General features: G+C 44.2%; 1 protein-coding gene across 1 annotated transcript in view; it reads right to left on the bottom strand.

The window, feature by feature from the left end:
* Positions 1-8,260, bottom strand: part of CCNY (cyclin Y) — a 130,887-nt gene extending 122,627 nt beyond the window's left edge. Inside the window, exon 1 of the mRNA XM_064444977.1 lies at positions 7,692-8,260. Coding sequence (XP_064301047.1) covers positions 7,692-7,845 — 154 coding nt within the window. The 5' untranslated portion in view covers positions 7,846-8,260. The remainder of the gene's footprint in view (positions 1-7,691) is intronic.
* Positions 8,261-19,020: the final 10,760 nt, after the last annotated feature.

Here is a 19,020-nt window from a genome sequence, read left to right as displayed (position 1 = left end):
GCATGTCAGGACCAGTTACAATTCCCAAACTTTGGATCTCCAACTAATGCAAACGCTTTCCTTAACAAAGTCAGAAAAGAAAATAAAGAAACCACAGTATGTTTACGTGTAAAATAGAACTTTTGATAAATACTAAAAGAAAAACCCCTGCAAGCCCAGAAGCATATCTACTGCCAGTCACTTCACATACACAACCTCACAATTCCTAAATTAACCCCTCCTTAGAGAGCTCACATAGAAGCTATGCTTGATCAGCAAAGATATTTTGAAATACACTTTCCCACTTCTTTCTTGTGCAGTATTGCATTCAAGATCTGAAATCAACGCATTCTTTCCAGGAACAAAGATGGTAATAAGTTTCTTTATCAGTTGGAAGCGTTCAGTACGATGTCAGTTAACACAGATCACAACAGAGCAACAAAAAGGTACCACTTCCCAGAACAGTAATGGGCAGGGATAAAATGCCCACCAGAAACAATTCTAAGCATGCCAATAATCTGCTAATTTTGCTCCAAATCTAGAAAAGGATCCCTGTACCACCAGTCTCGCATCTTCATTTAGTAACAGTGCAACCTTATCATGACATTTCGGGAAGCCTGGCTTTATGAAAACCTGCAGCAGTTCACACTTCCTCTGCCTCTTCTGTAATAGTTTTGTCTCCTTACAATCCAACTTTCGGATTCGGGAATAACTCATCAATTCCCACTCTTAATGAAATACCAATACAACAAAGAAAAGAAGCTTTTAAAAATTTCAACACAGTCTCATATTGTTTTCAATACTGTTGAAGGTAAATCTTTTCACTTCCTATCTGATATCTTCTGGATCTCAGCCACAGGTGTATAAGAATAATTTTGCAGACAAAGAAACAAGTGAGCAAAAGCCTAACACACCATTTTTTTTAACTAAAGCTGGGTTTGCTTCTTTTAAAGAAAGTGATGAATGAGTGGTTGAAGGCTGACTCCTTGCAAAGAGGGGATATCACAGAGATACCAGTGCAGACACTCTTCCCCTCTAAGAACCGCAGTGGAGAAGAGTGTGGGAAGTGTTCCGCGAGGTGGATGACAATTCACTTTTAATTCTAGGATTAGCTCTACTCCATAAATTTGTCTTAGCATCCAAATATGACAGTTTCCTGCAACATATTTACATCAACAACAACGGTAATAAAGTGTCACTCGCAGTGACAGAAACATTGCTTTTATCAATGCATTTTGTTCAAATGATCATAAGCTACAGACAAGAGCACAACTTTTGCAGTGCAAACTGCTTCTATGATGGTACAGCAAAGGTATTTCAGTAAAATTGTTACATTAGCCTGACTTAACAGAAACAGAATTATTTTGCAAAGAAATAAAGAAAAGTAAATAACACCAGTTTATAGAAAATGCATATTCTTGCTGATCTGAGAAACTTGTCTTAGCTGAACAATAGCTGGGCTAATAAATCCTTTAGAGTTTGCAGGCCCAAAATGTTACAAGCATGATGAGAAAGAAAACAACAAAAACAAAGGGAAAAAGAATGAATTTCATGCAAATTCTCCAACCAGCTTTCACTAGTAATTTCTCGTTAGTGCCATAATCGCAACTCCTTAGCCAGTTTCTATACTAGCTAAGAACGAGTCTTCAGGACAATGCTGCTGCTGCTAAGCTCTTTCTCCAGTTCAGGCTAATGAATGCTCTAAATTTAAGCTAGTCCTCCCACAAAAAAACTCCAGAGCTGCTGGTGCTCAAACTGAACTGGCTGAGGGGGATGGGCTACAATGACAATGGGGTCTACACAATCAGCAGTTGAAGTAGTTTAGGTTGAGCTCAATAAAACCATCTCGGTATTTTGGTCAACTTCTGCAAAAAGTTTCAGCTTGGAAAACATGAAAACCCAACAGTTCGTTTCAGCAATTCCGAAATTTTAGATTTAAAAAAGTTTGTTAACATACTAGGTCTTCACATATATTTCAGAGATGTATGGCACATATACTAAATATTCTGCAGGATGAGGTGAAAAAGACCACTCTATATGTCAGCTAACAGATTTTAACAGCTCTACTTATCCAAGTTCAAAGGAAAAGTACAGCAGCTGAAGTAATTCAGATTCATTTCTACACAGAAAGCTCAGAGGAAGACTATACATTATGTTTTCAGTTTGTAAAGTGTATTTCATATTCTCGCAAGGATATTATCCAAGGAAGATATTGAGACTCTGCCTGATCAGCAGCTGGCTGGCAGGACAAGGACAGCTGTCAGGCAGAGCTAGGCACTGCTCTCTTACTCCCCTTCCAACCTCAGGCTGTGTTGCAGAGAGCAGCTAGAAAAAGGCATTCACAGTGTCGGTAAGTTGCTGTCTGTGGGCAGCAAACAGCATCTCCCGTGTTTCAGAAAACGGTGTCCCAACATGCGGGTGCAAAACATGAGGACTGCATTTTGTACCTTCTGACCTTCAGCAAGGCCTGAAGATGCAGCAAACATACCCGGAGAGTCTGAAAAACCTTCAGTAAGCACATGACATTAGGTAAAACAGCTACAACCATACAGCGGAGAGGTCTTCTTTCCTTTTAAATACATTATTCTTATTACAGGTAAAATCTAAGGAAAAAAACTACACCAAAATACAGCAGTCCTTCCATTTTCAGAGACTTGCAAGTTTAAGTTTTGTCATTCTGCTTCAAGTACCAATTTACCCAGCCAAGACTATCGATCTTGTGTAACTCACTTTCAAAGAAAATCTTAATCAGATGGCAGTGCACTAAGAAAATCGGTTAGAAATAAGTTTAAACACGGTTAGTCTTAGCATGCGTGCATCTGAAAGCTTCTACAGCTAAATATGAAAATACTGACTTCACAAAAGGTGTAAATTTACTGACTGTGAACAATGTGGAAGTGAGGTTTAGGAAGACTTTGTACAATGTGATGGTGCCTCTTTGAGGAGCAAGGCACAGCACAGAACAAACAAAGCTAACAGCGGAAGAGAAAAAGAAAGCTGCGAGGTATGCATCTCTAGCAGCATGCGGTACAGGACTAAGTTCAGCAATGTAGGCCACAGCAGGCTCTATTTTTAAATTTTTGATGCACAAGATAGCAGTTGTACCTTGATACATGACCTCTGACAAATGCTTAGGTAGGTAATGCAAACAACAGCACTGAAAAGCATATAGATCACCTCTCTGCAGGAATTCTGGCTAAGGGAACAAGAAAATTTTTGAAAGAGACTTTTTTGTAAAACAAATTTTTTAAATTATTTTTTTTACAATCCAGGTGCTAGCAAGAATGTCTGTGTACAACATATTAGATCTTTAATTTGCTTCTGAAGTGCTTGCATCTTGACTTCTGTGAATGTAGGTCAGTTCCTTCACAACGTGCAACCCATCATGCCCTGGCTCTTGAAAACACCAGTATTGCCTTTCAGTAAAATTTCATTAGGTATATGGAGCAGACATTTTAAAACTTTCCTGTATTTTGCTAAAATCTCATAATTGTTATAAAACCCAGTAGACAGTGATACACAAATACTAACTAATCTCATTTCAGAGACTCCCACATGCCAGTTTCAAGAAGGCAGAGAAAAAAAATATGTAAATTAATAAATAAATGGCTTTTTAAAAAACAGTCTGTTCTTAGAAGCCTCTGCATTATGCAGCAAAAAAATAACATGACTGGCCCATCATGAAAAGGGTTGCAGAGGTTTATCAGTGATGCACAGTTGCACAGGATGACATTATCTGAACTAGCAATGAAAAATAACCTAGTGACATTAGCAGGAGTTGGGGGGGGTGGATATCAGATTTTGGGGTGTCTGAGGAGAGGAAGAGAGAAGGATGGACGAGACGGGAGGGGCTAATCACTGAGAAATGTTTTTCCTTCAAATAGCCTAGGAATTCTCCATTTAGTCTTTATTTCAAGAACAGCCGTTTGGCCAGTTTCATTATAGGGTATCAGCTTTGCTTCACACCATCGTATCTGTGGTAAGACATCCCCTTTGCCCCTCCCTCCAGCTCCATACTTGGAAAGCTTACTAGAGAAATCACACTTCAGAGAAATCACATTTGAGCACATCAGCACACGCTCCTTTTTGACAAGTTAAATCAACAGTGGGTCTGACTGCGTGACCTGCTGATGTAAGGATTAAGTGGAGTCTAGACTAAGGTGAGTCCAGCCAGCCAGGATTTAAACAGTGTGTACACCAAGATGCTTACATGGCTTGCACAGACTAAAGTTTATATGCAAATGAGATACAGAATCTGATACATTAAGGTTTCTACTACTTTCACTTACTGTTGTCATTAACACTGCTGTTAAAAAATGTCTTCATGTCAAACAGATAGACCTAGGAATCTGCAAGTCTTGAATCCACTGCCATAATTCTCTTAAGAGTAAATTTTTAAATGTGAAGCACTGAAAAATGTTGAACCTCCCCCGAGCAATAAATCATCAAAACTAGATGGTAACCTCTGTACATGACAATTAAAAAAAAAAAAAAGAGTAAAAATCTGTTAGGTGTTCTTCATTATCATGAGCCTGCATAAACAAAAAAAAACCACCAGGAAAAAACCATTCTCCTGGCTGCACGATATTCAGAGAGGTAATTTAGCACACGTATGGATTTTTATAGAAGTCTGTTACCTTCTCAGAAATTTTGGGGGGAAAGAAGAAAGAGAAATTCACCATTGTCATGCTCCAGAATAAGTCATTTCATTAATTCCTCCTAAACAAGTCTCTTTCAAAATTACCTTCTCTTCCAAATACCACTTCATAAACAGTTATGAAATATTACAGAAATTGGGATTTTCTGACAAGGTACCAGTGACATAGAGGTAAGATCTTGCTAGAAAACCCATTCCTACTGAGGTGGAATTCCTCCAACCGTTCTTTGAAAAACTACTAATGGATTGGGTATTGTACTTAAATTGCAGGAGACAATTCAAAGCCATGATCTTAATGCAGATTTGACTAATATTTCCCTATGAAGTATATAAGACTAGCAAACTTCAAACAGTTCCACTAGTACTAAAACTTCCAGTTAAATCACTCTTAAAGGTTTGACATCCCTCCGTCTTTTTCTTTCTCCCTCTCATACTGCCAGAAATGGGGCCTGCAACAGTGAAAAACACTCATTCTCTTAAAAGTTGATTTAAAGGTTCTAAAAGTTCTTGTTTTATTCAAGCAGCTTTACCAACTCCAAAAAATGCTTCACGAACTGCCATGAATATGAGCATGAAGGCAGCTTCCACATACTAACTCAGACACTGCGCATTTGTCACAGTCCCCGAAAGTACCACTCACAAGGTGAATGCTTGCTAGGGACATGAATTTGCACTTCGAGAACCTGACTGTCACTGCCACGTACTCAGCCGGGTGGACGGGCTCTCACTTGATGAGCTCAAGAAACATAAATTGCAGGCGTCAAAAAAGTTTCCTTTCAATGTGTCAGTCTTTGCATCACTTAAAAGAAAAAAAAAAGGTATATTTGGCAACACTACCAATTTGAGAAACTCTTGGAAATACTTTATGATTTGCAGGAATACTGAGCAATCAACATCCAGCACTTTCTCTTCGTGACAGATAACCAGACTGTTGTTCTTTCATTGTAACTAACATGGTTGTAAAAGGATCAAAATATCATTATAATTCTCTATTGTGAAGGTTTTTCCCACCCCAGCATCTCATCTAAAAACATCTGTATAGCTAGTCTAATAGGAAATAAAATTTCAGAAACACAGTATCATCTTATCACATTTAGTAATCGGCCTGTTATCTTTGACCGAAAGACCTTCAGCGAATATGACTCCAGGGTAACAGACCTGCAACAAAGGACACTTCAAAAAGCTGGTTTACCCAAAGCACCTCCAGTTGTTTTGTGTGTACGGATATTTATTGTCCATCAGTCTCCTCAGTGAACACTTCTTTCTCAGACTCTATCCACAAAAAGGGGCAAGACTAGAGTAAGGAACAAAAAGGAAAGCCAGAATTGTTTGCTCTTTTTCAGAATAAAAGACAGCTTCCCCATTTGAAAATGTGATACGGCACCAACAACAGTCCCAGATCAAAACCAACAAAATTGGAAAATAAATAATATAAAAGGTATTTTCTGTGTTCTAATAGCAGGTTACAGCTCCAGGCTTGAAACATGCCGCAGTTTAAACAAGAAGAGAGAACGCACACGTGCCTTGATCCAACAAATGATACAACCAACCAGTAGTTTGTTTTGCATTGGTTTTTTTTTTTTTGCAGATAACTGCTAACAGGCAGCAAGCTATCTGCATTACATGCATATTTTAACAAGCGCACATGCACTTACTGTTTCCACCTATGTCCTTCTTCCCATCAAAAGAAAAAAAAAACATCAAGAACAAGGCACAAAACCTACACATCTCTGACCAAAAACTTTACTGCAGACTGTGTTGGTATAGATGGAGAAATCCGTACCATCAGAGCGCACTGAATGCTGCTTTGCTGGGCAACACTGCTGTTGGAAGAATTAATCATTCATAGCACAATTGGTGCTTTCATCTCCCTGGCCTTCTCAGACCAGACCATTATGTATTTTTCTCCACCTACTGCTCCTGTTACACTCCCAATTTATCAGCTGCATGTAGCAAAGACATCTGAAAAACATTCACATTTCCAGAACGTATCTCATTAAAAGAAATAATTGTAACCAGAGAGGGAACCTATCTGCCTCTGTGGGCTTCGTCAGTTCGCCAGAGTCAAAAACTGACTTAACATAAAACTCTGTAATATAAATCACAATTGAATATGCTATATAAAAAAAAAAAAAAAAAAAAGAAGGCGGAGAGTGAATTGAAGTGCGCCGAAGTCCCTCTTTCTGGCTTTCTAGCAGAGGCGGTTCACGTAAACTAATCCACGAGATAGCTGACCTTTTACCAAGTAAAGTTTTAGGACTAAATACTTCAGCTAATCAAAAACTAAATGACATGTATACATTAAACCGCACCTTTAAAATTAAGCTGTGTTCTAGTCTGCCAGAACAGCAGCACATTCGTCATTACTAAACCAACGGGAATAGGGCTTTTTTGGGTACCGCTGCAGAGCAGGAGGGAGGTGCCGGTGCTCCTCGCAGCAGTGCCTCATCACGGCGGCAGCGGGAAGGGAAAGTCACGGCGAGGGAAGGTTGTCACGGGAAACGTTTCTCCCGCGTTTATTCCTGGCTGGGCTTGTCCTTTAATCCCCGCACGCGCCGGGCGGCAGCTCGGCCCCGCACCGCACCGCACCGCACCCCGACCCCGGGATTTGCGTTGCAGTCACCGGGCCTCCCCCGCACGGACGGGTGTGACCGCGCCATCACACGCCACGCCGAAGGGAGAGGGGTCCTGGCAGCGCGGCCCCGGGACCGAGCAGCCGCGCCGTGCTCGGGGATGCGGCGGGGGCGGTGCGATGCCGCCGGGCCTCGCCGGAGGGGTCCCGCACGCCTCTCCCGGGGAAGGGAGCAGCCCCGGAGGCTATATCCCGCGCAGATGCACCGCGGCACCCCCGTGAGCCCCGCGGGGACCACGGCCGGGCGGCGGCGGCGCGGCGGGGCAGGGTGTCAGGGCGGCGGGACGGGGATGCCCGGCCCCACCCCGCCGCACCGCACCGCACCGGCGGGGGGAGCCGCCCGGGGCAGCGCCGCGCCGCCGCGGGGAGGGAGGGGAAGGGGAAGGGAAGCGGGGGCTCCCCAGGCCGCCCGCCCGCCCTCACCGTCGATGTTCTCCCGGTCGCTGATGTGCTGCAGGTTGCAGCCCGTGTCCTCCCGGCTCAGATCGGCCTCGGGGCGGTAGGACTCCAGCCGTGAGTGGGCATTCCTGCGCAGCTTGGGGCTGGAGGAGACGCAGCAGGAGGTGGTGTTCCCCATCTTCTCCGCCCGGCCCCGGCCCGGCCCCGGCGCGGCTCGGGAGGAGGCGAGGGGCGGCCGGTCAGCAGGGGCGGCGGGAAGCCATGGGCAGCGGCGCAGACGACGGGGAGCGGCGGGGGAGGCGGCGGCGGCGGCTGCGGCGCCCTGCGGCTGCTCTGGCCGGCGGATCCCCCCGGCGGTTCATCCGCGGGGGCGGCCCCGCAGCGCGGCCCGCCGGCGTGGGCTGCGGCAGCTAAGCCCTCCTCCGCGGGCAGGCAGCGCCGGGCCCGCCGAGGCACAGCCCCATCGCCGGCGGCGGGGCCGCCGCGCTCCTCCCCCGCCCCGCGCAGCCGCCGGGCCCGCTCCGCGCACGCACCCAGGCGGCAGCGCCGCAGCCTCCGCGGCGGCACCACCGGCAGCAGCAGCAGCCGCAGCCGCCCCGGGCGGCCCCCGCTAACCGGTTCCGGTTCAAGCGGGCGGTAACGCCTCCCGCCGGGCGGGCTGTGAGAGCCGCCGCCGCCGCCGCCGCCGCAGCCGTGCCCGCTCCCGGGGGACGGCGGCGCCCCGCACGGGCCGGTGGCGGGGGTGAGGGGGGCCGACCCGGCAGCCACCGGCGCTGCTGGCCAATGCCGCCCCCGGCGTTGGGGGGCTGCGGCCCGCTGCGGGAACCCTGCCCTCCCGCTTTTAGCGTCCCCAGCCCCCCTGCACGCGTGTAGGTGTGTTTTTCCATCCTACAAGAGCAAAGCACGTTGCTCAAGGAAGCGAGGGGGTAGCAGCAGCCGCTGCTGCCCGGCCGGGCGCCGGGCGCTCCCCTCTGCCAAGGGGAGAAGCCCAGGGCTGGGAACCCCCCTGGGTGACGCCTTCGTGGTGCCGCCGGCCCCGTGGGGCACGTGCCTCAGGAAACCCCGTGCTCGTTTCCACAGCACGTGATGGCCGTGGAAACCCCGCGCGGCGGCCGGCGTGTTGTGCCTGTGGCCGCTGCCCTGGGCCCGAACGGCGCGGCGGGCGGGCCGGGCCCACGCCACGGCCGAGGGCCTGCGTGCGGCCACCAGCAGGAAATTGTCACCGGTTTTTACAGAACGTCCGAATTCTTTGACTTCTTCTTGTTAAGAACCCCTAGAGACTGACGGCGTCAAAGAGGAAGGAGGGTGTGTAGCGTGCACTCACATACCGCTTCCCCTGGGTTCAGAGCTTTCCCAGTCAAAACCCACTTTTTTGGTAGCGGTGTCATGCTGAAGGTGGGGATTGTGTGTGTTTTTCATTAGATTGTTTTTATTTTAACATCTCTGTCATCTAAGCAAATCTCATGACTACTGGAGGTCTGAGTCATGGTAGTTGAATGGTTGCGCTGATAATTTGGTAACAGAAAACCACATTTGTGTGTTTATGAATTATGAAACGCTTTGACTTACAGCCCTGCGTCCAGGGAACCACTACTTGCAACTCTAGCAGGCGTCTCATCATATCTGATGTTTTCATAAGGTCTGCTCAAATCATATGATTACACGAAAGACTTCCAAGTTTTCATCCTGCATTTTTTGCAGATCACACGTTGCAACAAAAAAATAATTTTTAATTTTCAACTATCTTTGAGTGTTTATTTCATGCAAATGTACCCTAGCGGGGTACAAAGAAACAACAAGAAAGAAAAAAGTTTGTTTTTTTTTTTTAAAAAAGAAAACCAAACTATTTTGAGGATGTTTCCTGTAACTGGTTTTGTGACACCCCGCCAAGCATGGATGGGCAGGGGTTTGTGACTTACATTGTCCCTTTGTGCTTGAGTAACTCAAGAAGAGTAAGAATATGTTTAGTGACTTTTGTGTATCAGTGTCTTTAGTAGTTTGCATCCAAACAAAAGGAAACACTTGCTGGTGCTCTGGTTTAGAAATGTTACCTGGTATGAGGTAACGCTAACTAGTGCTCTCCCTGAGCACGTAGCAGGTCCTTGCTTCCTGGGGGTCCGCTGGGCTCCTCCCTTCGAGCACACCCTGCGCTTCAGCTGAGCCTGCTCACGCCCGCTCCCCTGCCCAGACCAGGTCTGGGCATAAACTCTGCTCCTGTCGGCAGGGTTCATTAAATCTCAAAGGGGTGCGAGCAGCAATCAGAAAATTTCAGACACAGTTTTGTAAGAATCAAATCTTTCTTTGTATATATACAATAGAATGTTACTGAAATGCCTAGCTTACCGTGTTTCACAGGAGGTCCTCAACAGAGCTAGAGAGACCTCTGTGGAAGAATTATCTGTTTGCCTGCCTGCCATGGCTCCCTGACCTGCCCTGTTAAATCCTACCTTCCTGTCAGAATCAGGGCCACTTACCCCTTTATGGCCTTTTTGACTTCTAGTGTCCCAGCATGACTACTCCGCGGGTGCCGGTGCGGTTGTCTTTTAAGTACATGTGTGGGTAGTGTCAACTGGGAAACTGTGGTATTGCCTTGCCTTGCTGTACCAATCCCGATAAGTTTTTTTAGGAATACAGCAAACATTTCCTAACCCTAATTATTCAGAAGGTTTTTAACAGCTCTAAATCTATTGTAGCAAATCCTTAGTCGAACCTTGCAGTTTATACATACACCACAATTTTCATGAGCTTTGAAACAAAACAGGCAACGACATTAACGATGTAGATAGGTTAATTGCAAAGTCTGCTTCTCTCAGGAGATGAGTAGAGCTTAAAAAGACATGTTTCCTTCATTAAAAAGGAATGATTAAAACTTTGGTTTATATTTAAAAGTAATATTCTAAAAGTAAACATTTAACATGTTTTTAAATATAAAGTATTTAAAGCTTGTAATCATCAGTTGTGACCATATAATCACTATGTAGCTACCTATTTTCTTACTTGCAGTCTTTTGTTCTGAATTTTTCGTACACCTTTTTTCCTCCTCCTTTCACCCTGAGAGCTTGCTGAAGTACATTACAATGACAAAGGTGCTACAATACATATTTAAAGATGAAGTCAAAGAAAAAAAATGCTGCTCTAGGGTAATGGTCTCCTGCTGGTGTCTAAGAGCTGAGAAAAGTACCTAGGTGAAATATGTGTCAGGAAAGCGTATCTGGTTTTCAATTATGGCTACTTTATTTCAGCTATATCATCTTGGTAGCCCTTCTCTGGACCCCTCCCACCCTGTCCGCATCCTTTTTGTACAGCGGGGACCAGAACTGTACACAGGACTCCAGGTGTGGCCTGACAAGCACTGAGTAGAGCGGGATAATGACTTCTTTCTCTCTGCTGGTGATGCCCTTTTTGATGCAACCCAGCATCCTGTTGGCCTTCTTGGCCGCAGCAGCACGCTGGTCGCTCATGTTGAGCTTCCTGCCCACCAGGACCCCCAGGTCCCTTTCCACAGAGCTGCTCTCCAGCCAGGTGGATCCCAGTCTGTGCCGTACTCCTGGATTGTGTTTTCCCAGGTGCAAGACCTTACACTTGTCCTTGGTGAACTTTATAAGGTTCTTGCTGGCCCACTCCTCCAGCCTATCCAGATCTCCCTGCAGAGCAGCTCTCCCTTCTGGAGTGTCTACTTCCCCACTCAGCTTGGTGTCATCTGCAAACTGCATCAGGCTACACTTGATGCCGTTATCCAGATCACTTATAAAGATATTGAATAACACTGGGCCCAATATCAATCCCTGGGGGACTCCACTAGTGACAGGTTGCCAGTTTGAGAAAGAGCTATTTACCACCACCCTCTGGGTGCGGCCTGTCAGCCAGTTCCCCACCCACTGCACAGACCACTTCAAGTGTATGATGCAAACATAATTGTATTATTTGATAAATACTGGTACAGTAAAGCAAGAACACTTCACTGTACCTTACTGACTTGCTTAGATGTCATGTATGTCACCAGAAGATCTTTTGTGTCTTTCTTCAATTAGAGACCTTTCTATTCTTGAGGTTTAAGGTTACGTATTTTAATTAGTTTGCCCTCCTGAGCAATTTCATGCATCAGCTGAGGAACACCATAAAGCTTCTTAAACTAAGGCCAAGGCTTTAAAGATTTGTCAGCGCTTGGTACCTGTTTACAAAGGGCTTATTCCTGCACGAAGGTATTTTTACATCTGAAGCATCTCCACTAAACAGAAGAGAATTATTTTAATATGTTAAATATTAATGGCGTGACCCATTAAATTTTGTGCTTGAAATCTTCTTGGAGTATTGTCGAAAAATCTAGGTGTTTCAAACCAGTGGATGTAGGTCACTGTTTTGCTTAGATATGATTTTCATCTGTTTTGAGTATTTAATCCAAAACCACTTTCTGCTTGCAAACCAAACGATATGGGAAGCACAGTTTTTAAAAAAAATTCTTAAGGTAAATGATTGGTGACAACCAGATCGTTTAATTCTGCTTGTCTTCCAGATACAGTCTCAGAAATTTGTGTCACACAATACCTTCCCCACACCGCCATCTAACGTTTAACAAGAGTCCTACTACCAATTTGGGCATATATTTGCTCTAAAATGCCATATTGTCAAATTTATCACAGAGCAAATCCTCATATGGAGTTCAAGCAAAAGCTTAAAATGAGGATTCCTGTGTAAAATGTGATCTGTCTGGTCAGCGGAATTATACCCTGAACTCTGTTGATTGTAATAGCTAAATTTCTTTAGACTGTGATATTAAATTCCAAAGCAAATAAAACCGCAGTGATGAACACACCTGAGGAATGTTCATTATTATCCCTCTGATAATTCTGTTTGTTATTACTTATGTTTATTGTTACAAGCCTAAATTCAGTAGCAGTAAAAGCCTTTCTTCCTCAAGGCAAGTTCAGAGTGCATCCTACCCGATTCTGACCAAACCCGTATGGCAAAGCCCTTCACTGCACTCCTCAGGAGAAAGCATTCATGGATCATGTCTTCCCACCCTGTGGATCTGAATGCATTCCTCCTGTAGCAGATCTCCCCTCTGCTTAAGGTGTTGATTCTTCTAGTATTCAGACAGTCTTCTCTTTCTTGGAGGGAGAAATCCAGTGCTTGCCAAAAAACATCCTTTCAGCCTTCTCACAAGTTACCTGAAGCCCTTTCTCCGCCTACCCCAACCATCATGCTGTCATCAGAGATATCTGGAGGTTTCTGTGGTACTTAGCAGATAGCTGCAGCTACTGTAACAGGAAAGACATCAAGACCTAACCAGAAGTATGTAAGAGATGGGAGCTACTGTGTAGTGTTACCTAACTTAAAAATACTCAGATGGTATCAGTGAAGTTAGTCCTTTGGTGCATGGCACTCTTGTTTCTCAGAAATCAACTACCTTATCTGAACCAGAGAGAAACATGTAAAGAGTAAATCAAAATTTCTTTTGAAGAGCAAGGGAGAAATTTGAGCTACCTAGTTCATGTATTTAACTTTAGTGCATAAATTAGGGTATTAATCTTGTGCTAGCCAATGAACAGATACTATTCTACGCAGTACTTCAGAGCACAAAGTCAAGGTCCTGCTCTGAAGTCCCTGGCAACTAGAGGATCCTATCTGTTTTCATTTAATGCAAAGCTGGAAATAGGTGATTCAAGAATGAAGGTGATACAGAATCACAGAATGGCAGGGGTTGGAAGGGACCTCTGGAGATCATCTTGTCCAACCCCCCTGCTTGAGCAGGGACACCCAGAGCAGGGGGCACAGGAACACCAGAGAGCAGGCGTTAGAATACTTCCCTAAACATATATAATCCAGATAGTGTATATTATATTATATTATTGTAATTTTTGTTATTGCCATATTATTCACCAGCTTGAAATCACTGCAGAAAGAGGCAGTTTCCCCTCACCTAGGGAAAGATCGTTCATCCTTTTAGGTGAAGCACTTCAAGGACAACTATGCTGGAATATTAAAATGTATATATCTAAATGTTCTTTTTTTTTTTAATGTCTTCAGGGATTGAACAAGATAAGGTCTGCACTTGGAAGCAGTCAGAAATCCACGCATCATGCATATGAGGGAAGATCGCCTATACAGCACAGATCTGCAATGAAAATTGGGACAGAAAGAGTCAGTTTAGCAAATTGTACCATGGATGCTTTTGCATTGTGGAGGACAGCAGGGGCGATTGGATTTAACCAGCTGGGTGGAATTTGATTGGATTAGCTTTGGCACAGTTTCACATACTCTTAATTCATCCATGAATGGAGTAACTATGTTGTAAAGCTAATGGGGAAGAACAACATTGCCCCTGACGCTACTGTCGTAGGCAGATAGAGCACAATCCCATACAGCCTCTTTCAGTGTTTTTCTCTCTTCATTGTCTCCCTAGTTAGTTTTTTTGTGCCAGTGTGTGTCTTCCCGAATCAGGATTGGCTGCCTTTTCTTGGTCTGAGATCTTGGCATGTAAAGAGCAATAATTACCCAATAGTATGGCTTGATGGCTACGAGCAAGGGTAGGAGTGCCCCCCCTTGAACAATAAAACGCCTTGTAGAGAAAAGCCTAACTAAACCAAACAAAATAGTGCATAAAAACAGGCAGTGCTGCCACAAAGCACTTTGCCAGCTAGAAAGTCTAAATGGAGTATGAATAAAGCCTACTCTGTTTTAGTCCTTTCTGCTTGTGAAAAATCCCATTCTCTAGAGAGTTATCTGTTAATCTGTTCTGATTTCATACAAGTCTAGGCAAGTATAACTTCTTTAGTTTCAATTAAGCTAGTCCTAATTTACACTAAGAATGAAATCTGAACCAGGCCCAGCAATTCGGGGTAGCATGTTCAGACAGAACTGTTTTTCTCTCAAATTCATCTGAAGAAAACAGAATCTTAGAATCATAGAATCGTTAAGGTTGGAAAAGACCCTTAAGGTCCAACCGCTAAGCTATCGCTGCCAAGTCCACCACTAAACCATATCCTCAAGCACCACATCTACCCTTCTTCTAAGTACCTCCAGGGATGGAGACTCCACCACCTCCCTGGGCAGCCTGTTCCAATGCCTGACAACCCTTTCGGTGAAGAAGTTTTTCCTAATATCCAACCTAAACTTCCCCTGGTGCAGCTTGAGGCCATTTCCTCTCATCCTATCGCTTGTTACTAGGGAGAAGAGACAGACCCCCGCCTCACTACAACCTCCTTTCAGGTAGTTGTAGAGAGCGATAAGGTCTCCCCTCAGCCTCCTCTTCTCCAGACTGAACAACCCCAGCTCCCTCAGCCGCTCCTCATAAGACTTGTTCTCCAGACCCTTCACTAACTTCACTGCCCTTCTCTGCACGCACTCCAGCACCTTGATGTCCTTCTTGTAGTGAGGGGCCCAAAACTGAACACAGTACTCGAGGTGTGGCCTCACCAGTGCTGAGTACAGGGGCGCAATCATTGCCCTGCTCCTACTGGCCACACTATTCCTGATACAAGCCAGGATACCATTGACCTTCTTGGCCACCTGGGCACACTGCTGGCTCATGTTCAGCCGGCTGTCAGCCAGCACCCCCAGGTCCTTTTCTGCCCGGCATCTCTCCAGCCACTCCTCCCCAGGCCTGTAGCATTGCATGGGGCTGTTGTGACCCAAGTGCAGGATCCAGCACTTGGCCTTGTTGAATCTCATACCTTTGGCTCCGACCCAACGATCCAGCCTGTCCAGGTCCCCCTGCTTTTACCAAGCTCTCAATACCCAGCAATTTTGAGTATCACTCATGGCAGCTCGCAGTTAGAAACATTAGTGTGTAGTATGAGCTTACAAGTCCTATATTATGGAGTAATATAGGTTAATATGCAAGGGGTCGGAGTATTCAGAAACATAGCTCACCAGAAGAGCATGTGTCTGTACATACATGTGCTCGGGCTGAGCCTTCTTTGTGAAGAAAAGCATTAGTGAAGTTTTATTATTTTAGCCTACACCTCCCCAGAAGACCAGCCTTTTTAACTAGAATAATAGAGGGCTTTGTTTGAAGAATAGATCTGAAGTAAAGTTAAAGTTTTCAGAGTCAGGGAATCAAGCTAAATGTGGTGAACAGTACAGACCCATCTCAAGAACGGTTCCCATGAACCACATTCTCAGAGTAAAGTTCTGCTAAGTATTAACATCTATTTTGAGTGAAAATAGACTTTCCTTAGTTAATTTTCAAATCAAGAGGTGAAATGAAAGAGTGAGGAAATTCTCAGTATGAAAATTAAAGCTCTTGAAGTATCCAAATTTAAGTACCCAGGCATGAACCTTGTTGATTTTTAGCAAGGTACTACAATTGTAAATACCTGTAGGAACTCATTTAGAATTGCAAAGAGGCCAAAATGGAAATATGGATCTTAGAGGTAAAGAACTACAAATTAATCAATGCATGTAACAAATGAACAGCAGGTATATAATTTGGAGTGTGTACTTCTTAAAGGTTTCATTCCACTTCTTCAGGTCCTATGTGGTATCAGGCAGTGCCCTTTCCTTTGAAAAATAATGTAAGATTGAAAACTATGCACCTAAATGGGCCAAAAGTTTTTCAGTATTTTCTATTGGAACAGTGAATTCTGTTCACTGTCAATGGGAATTGGTATCAGTGTCCTTTGAGTAGAAAGGTTGGCCTAGAAAAGTAATAAAAACATTACTCTCGTGGTATGGTTTCCAAAGTCCTTTCTCTCTCAGTGAAAAAGTACCCAGGACATAGGCAAGCCTACAGAATTAAAACTGAGGCTCCCATGTGAACATTTAAAACTTTTCCCTCAAATATATCAAAAGCTGGCATGATTGTTAGAATCAGTTTCCATTACTTTGGCAAGAGAGGAAGAGAAGGCTTCTCCTTTAGCCAGGTGAAGCTCACTTTATTTTCACTTCAGACACTATTAGCAAGCCTTCAGTCAGGCATGTCGTAAGTGAGCTGAAGGGAAAGCTTGAATTCTTTCTGCTTATTCATTTGCTAGATCTTAAACTACATAATCACAGAGACAGTAGTACTGCTTGCTTTATTTTTGAGAATAATGACCTGCTGATTTGAGCCAAGGAACCCAAATTCAGTTTTCTGCTCCACAGCTGACTGGGTGGAAGACTTTGGAAAAACCCCTTCAACCCTGTTTCTCAGATCCCTTTCAGTGAAAGGGAAATAATATGATCTAACTATATGAAGGGATATTTTTTAAGACTAAAATCTTTAAAACAGCAAGTTGTTCGTGCGTAATAGGAATGGGGACCAAATAAACAAAGGGCAATATTATTCTGTAATCGTAGATACGCTGTCCTATCGTGGTGCTTCTGACTGCACGCTAACGCTGCTTGATGCAGACAGTGCCTGTACCTGTCATTAAATGTGAAACAAATTCTTGTATGTTGTAATGAATTTTGCCACTTGTGCAGCTTATTAACTTTGCTGTCATCATCACTCAACAAGCAGATACATCAGTTGATAGATGAAATGTCAACGTGAGAATAGTGAGTTCATAGGTTAAAAAAGTCATCTTTTCTCTATAAATAGAGTTGGTGTAAATCACCAGAGTCTGCAAAATGGGCCTGGGAAAATTAGTCACTGACCTACAAACACCGCTGGATGTCTGCGAATCCATTTCACGCAATTAAAAGTGACAAGAACCAAAGCAGATAAAGAAGCAGGACCATATGGTAAAATAAAGAGTAGGGTGTCCTAGCAAACATGAAAATAAAATCAAGTAATAAAAATACGTTAACATTATTGTGCAATTATTCTAAATAATTAAAAGGCAAAATGACCCACTTAAAGCTGCTTTTTAATGAAAATAAAAATCAGGGAATACTTTTTAAATTCTTCATAAGGAAATTATTATATATTTTCACTATCCCGCAGTGCTTGTGGCAGCTCTGGGCAGCCAGAAGGCCTTGTGACCTGCCATTGCATCTAGCGATGTGTGCTTAAACAGGGAACTCAGCACAGCCATTTCTGTAGAAAACTGATGTCTAACATTGGGAAGAATCTAGTCAATTTGATTTATACTTCACATTAAAGGGAATATAATTAATGAAGACATTTTTATCTCAAGTAAGGATCTAGCTTGCTCATTTTTCTTCTAAGATAATGCTGCCCTTCACTGCTGGAACTCTTGAGCTTACAGTTTAAAGTGCCCTCCGCTGATAGACCTCTGTCACTCACGAAAATTTTCCTTGAGGAGAGGAGTGCTATGGGAAGTAAAATATTTGCCTTAGAAAAGGTATTTTCTTAGGTCCAGCTCACTGCATTGCCAGGTTTATTTGTGGCACTCACAAGCGTGACACTTCAAAAACACTGACCAATTTGGTGATGAGTTTCCCTTTATTTTAAAGCTACTTAACTGGAAAGGACTTAGAGACACCAGATTTTTACATTCCAGGAACTTTGAACTGTCACATAGTTTGACAATTAAGTTCTAATAAACACCATAAATACGCCACACCAAAATTCAAGGAGCTGCATACTAGTGCAATTCTTCAGACTGCTCCATATGGTGACGAGCAAATGTGCGCAGCATGAGGAACAAGCAAGAGGAGCTGGAAGCCTTGGCCCAGTCCCAGAGATATGACATCATTGGCATAAGAGAAACCTGGTGGGACACGTCTTGTGACTGGTGTGCCGTGATGGATGGTTACAGGCTCTTCAGGAGGGATAGGCAGGGCAGGCGAGGCGGGGGTGGCATTGTACGTAGTGGAGGAGCTGGAACACCTGGAGCTTGCAGTTGGCAATGGCACAGTTGAGAGCCTCTGGGTAAGGATTAAGGGACAGACAAATAAAGTGGATGTTGTTGTGGGAGTATGTGTCTACTATAGGCCACCAGCCAGGATGATGACACTGATAAGTTATTCTTTAAGGAACTAAGGGATGCCTCTAAGTCATCTGCCCTTTTCCTTACGGGGGACTTCAACTCGCCATATGTCAACTGGGAATACCACACAGCTGGGACAAACAGGTCCAGAAGGTTCCTAAACCATCCAGATGATAACTTCTTCGTACAGGTACTAAGGGAACCATCCAGGAAAGGTGATTCCTTGATTTGTTGCTTATTAACAGAGAGGGTTTCGTGGGTGAAGTGCAGATTGATGGCTGCCTTGGCCACAGTGACCATGAAGCAGCCAAGTTTAAAATCTATAGTAACAGGAGGAAAACTGCCAGCAAGACCTCAACTCTGGATATGAGAGCAGACTTCAGGTTGCTCGGGGAACTGCTTAGTAAGGTCCCATGGGAAAAGCTTTTGAAGGTGATGGGGTCCATCAGTGCTGGCCACTTTTTAAGTACCACCTCCTAAAAGCACAGGAGCAGGCAATTCCAAAGTGTAGGAAGTCAAGCAGGTGAGGCAGAAGG

This window comes from Phalacrocorax carbo, chromosome 2 (assembly GCF_963921805.1).
Source record: "Phalacrocorax carbo chromosome 2, bPhaCar2.1, whole genome shotgun sequence".
Taxonomy (NCBI): Eukaryota; Metazoa; Chordata; class Aves; order Suliformes; family Phalacrocoracidae; genus Phalacrocorax; species Phalacrocorax carbo.
This window is presented reverse-complemented; position numbering and strand designations above follow the sequence as displayed.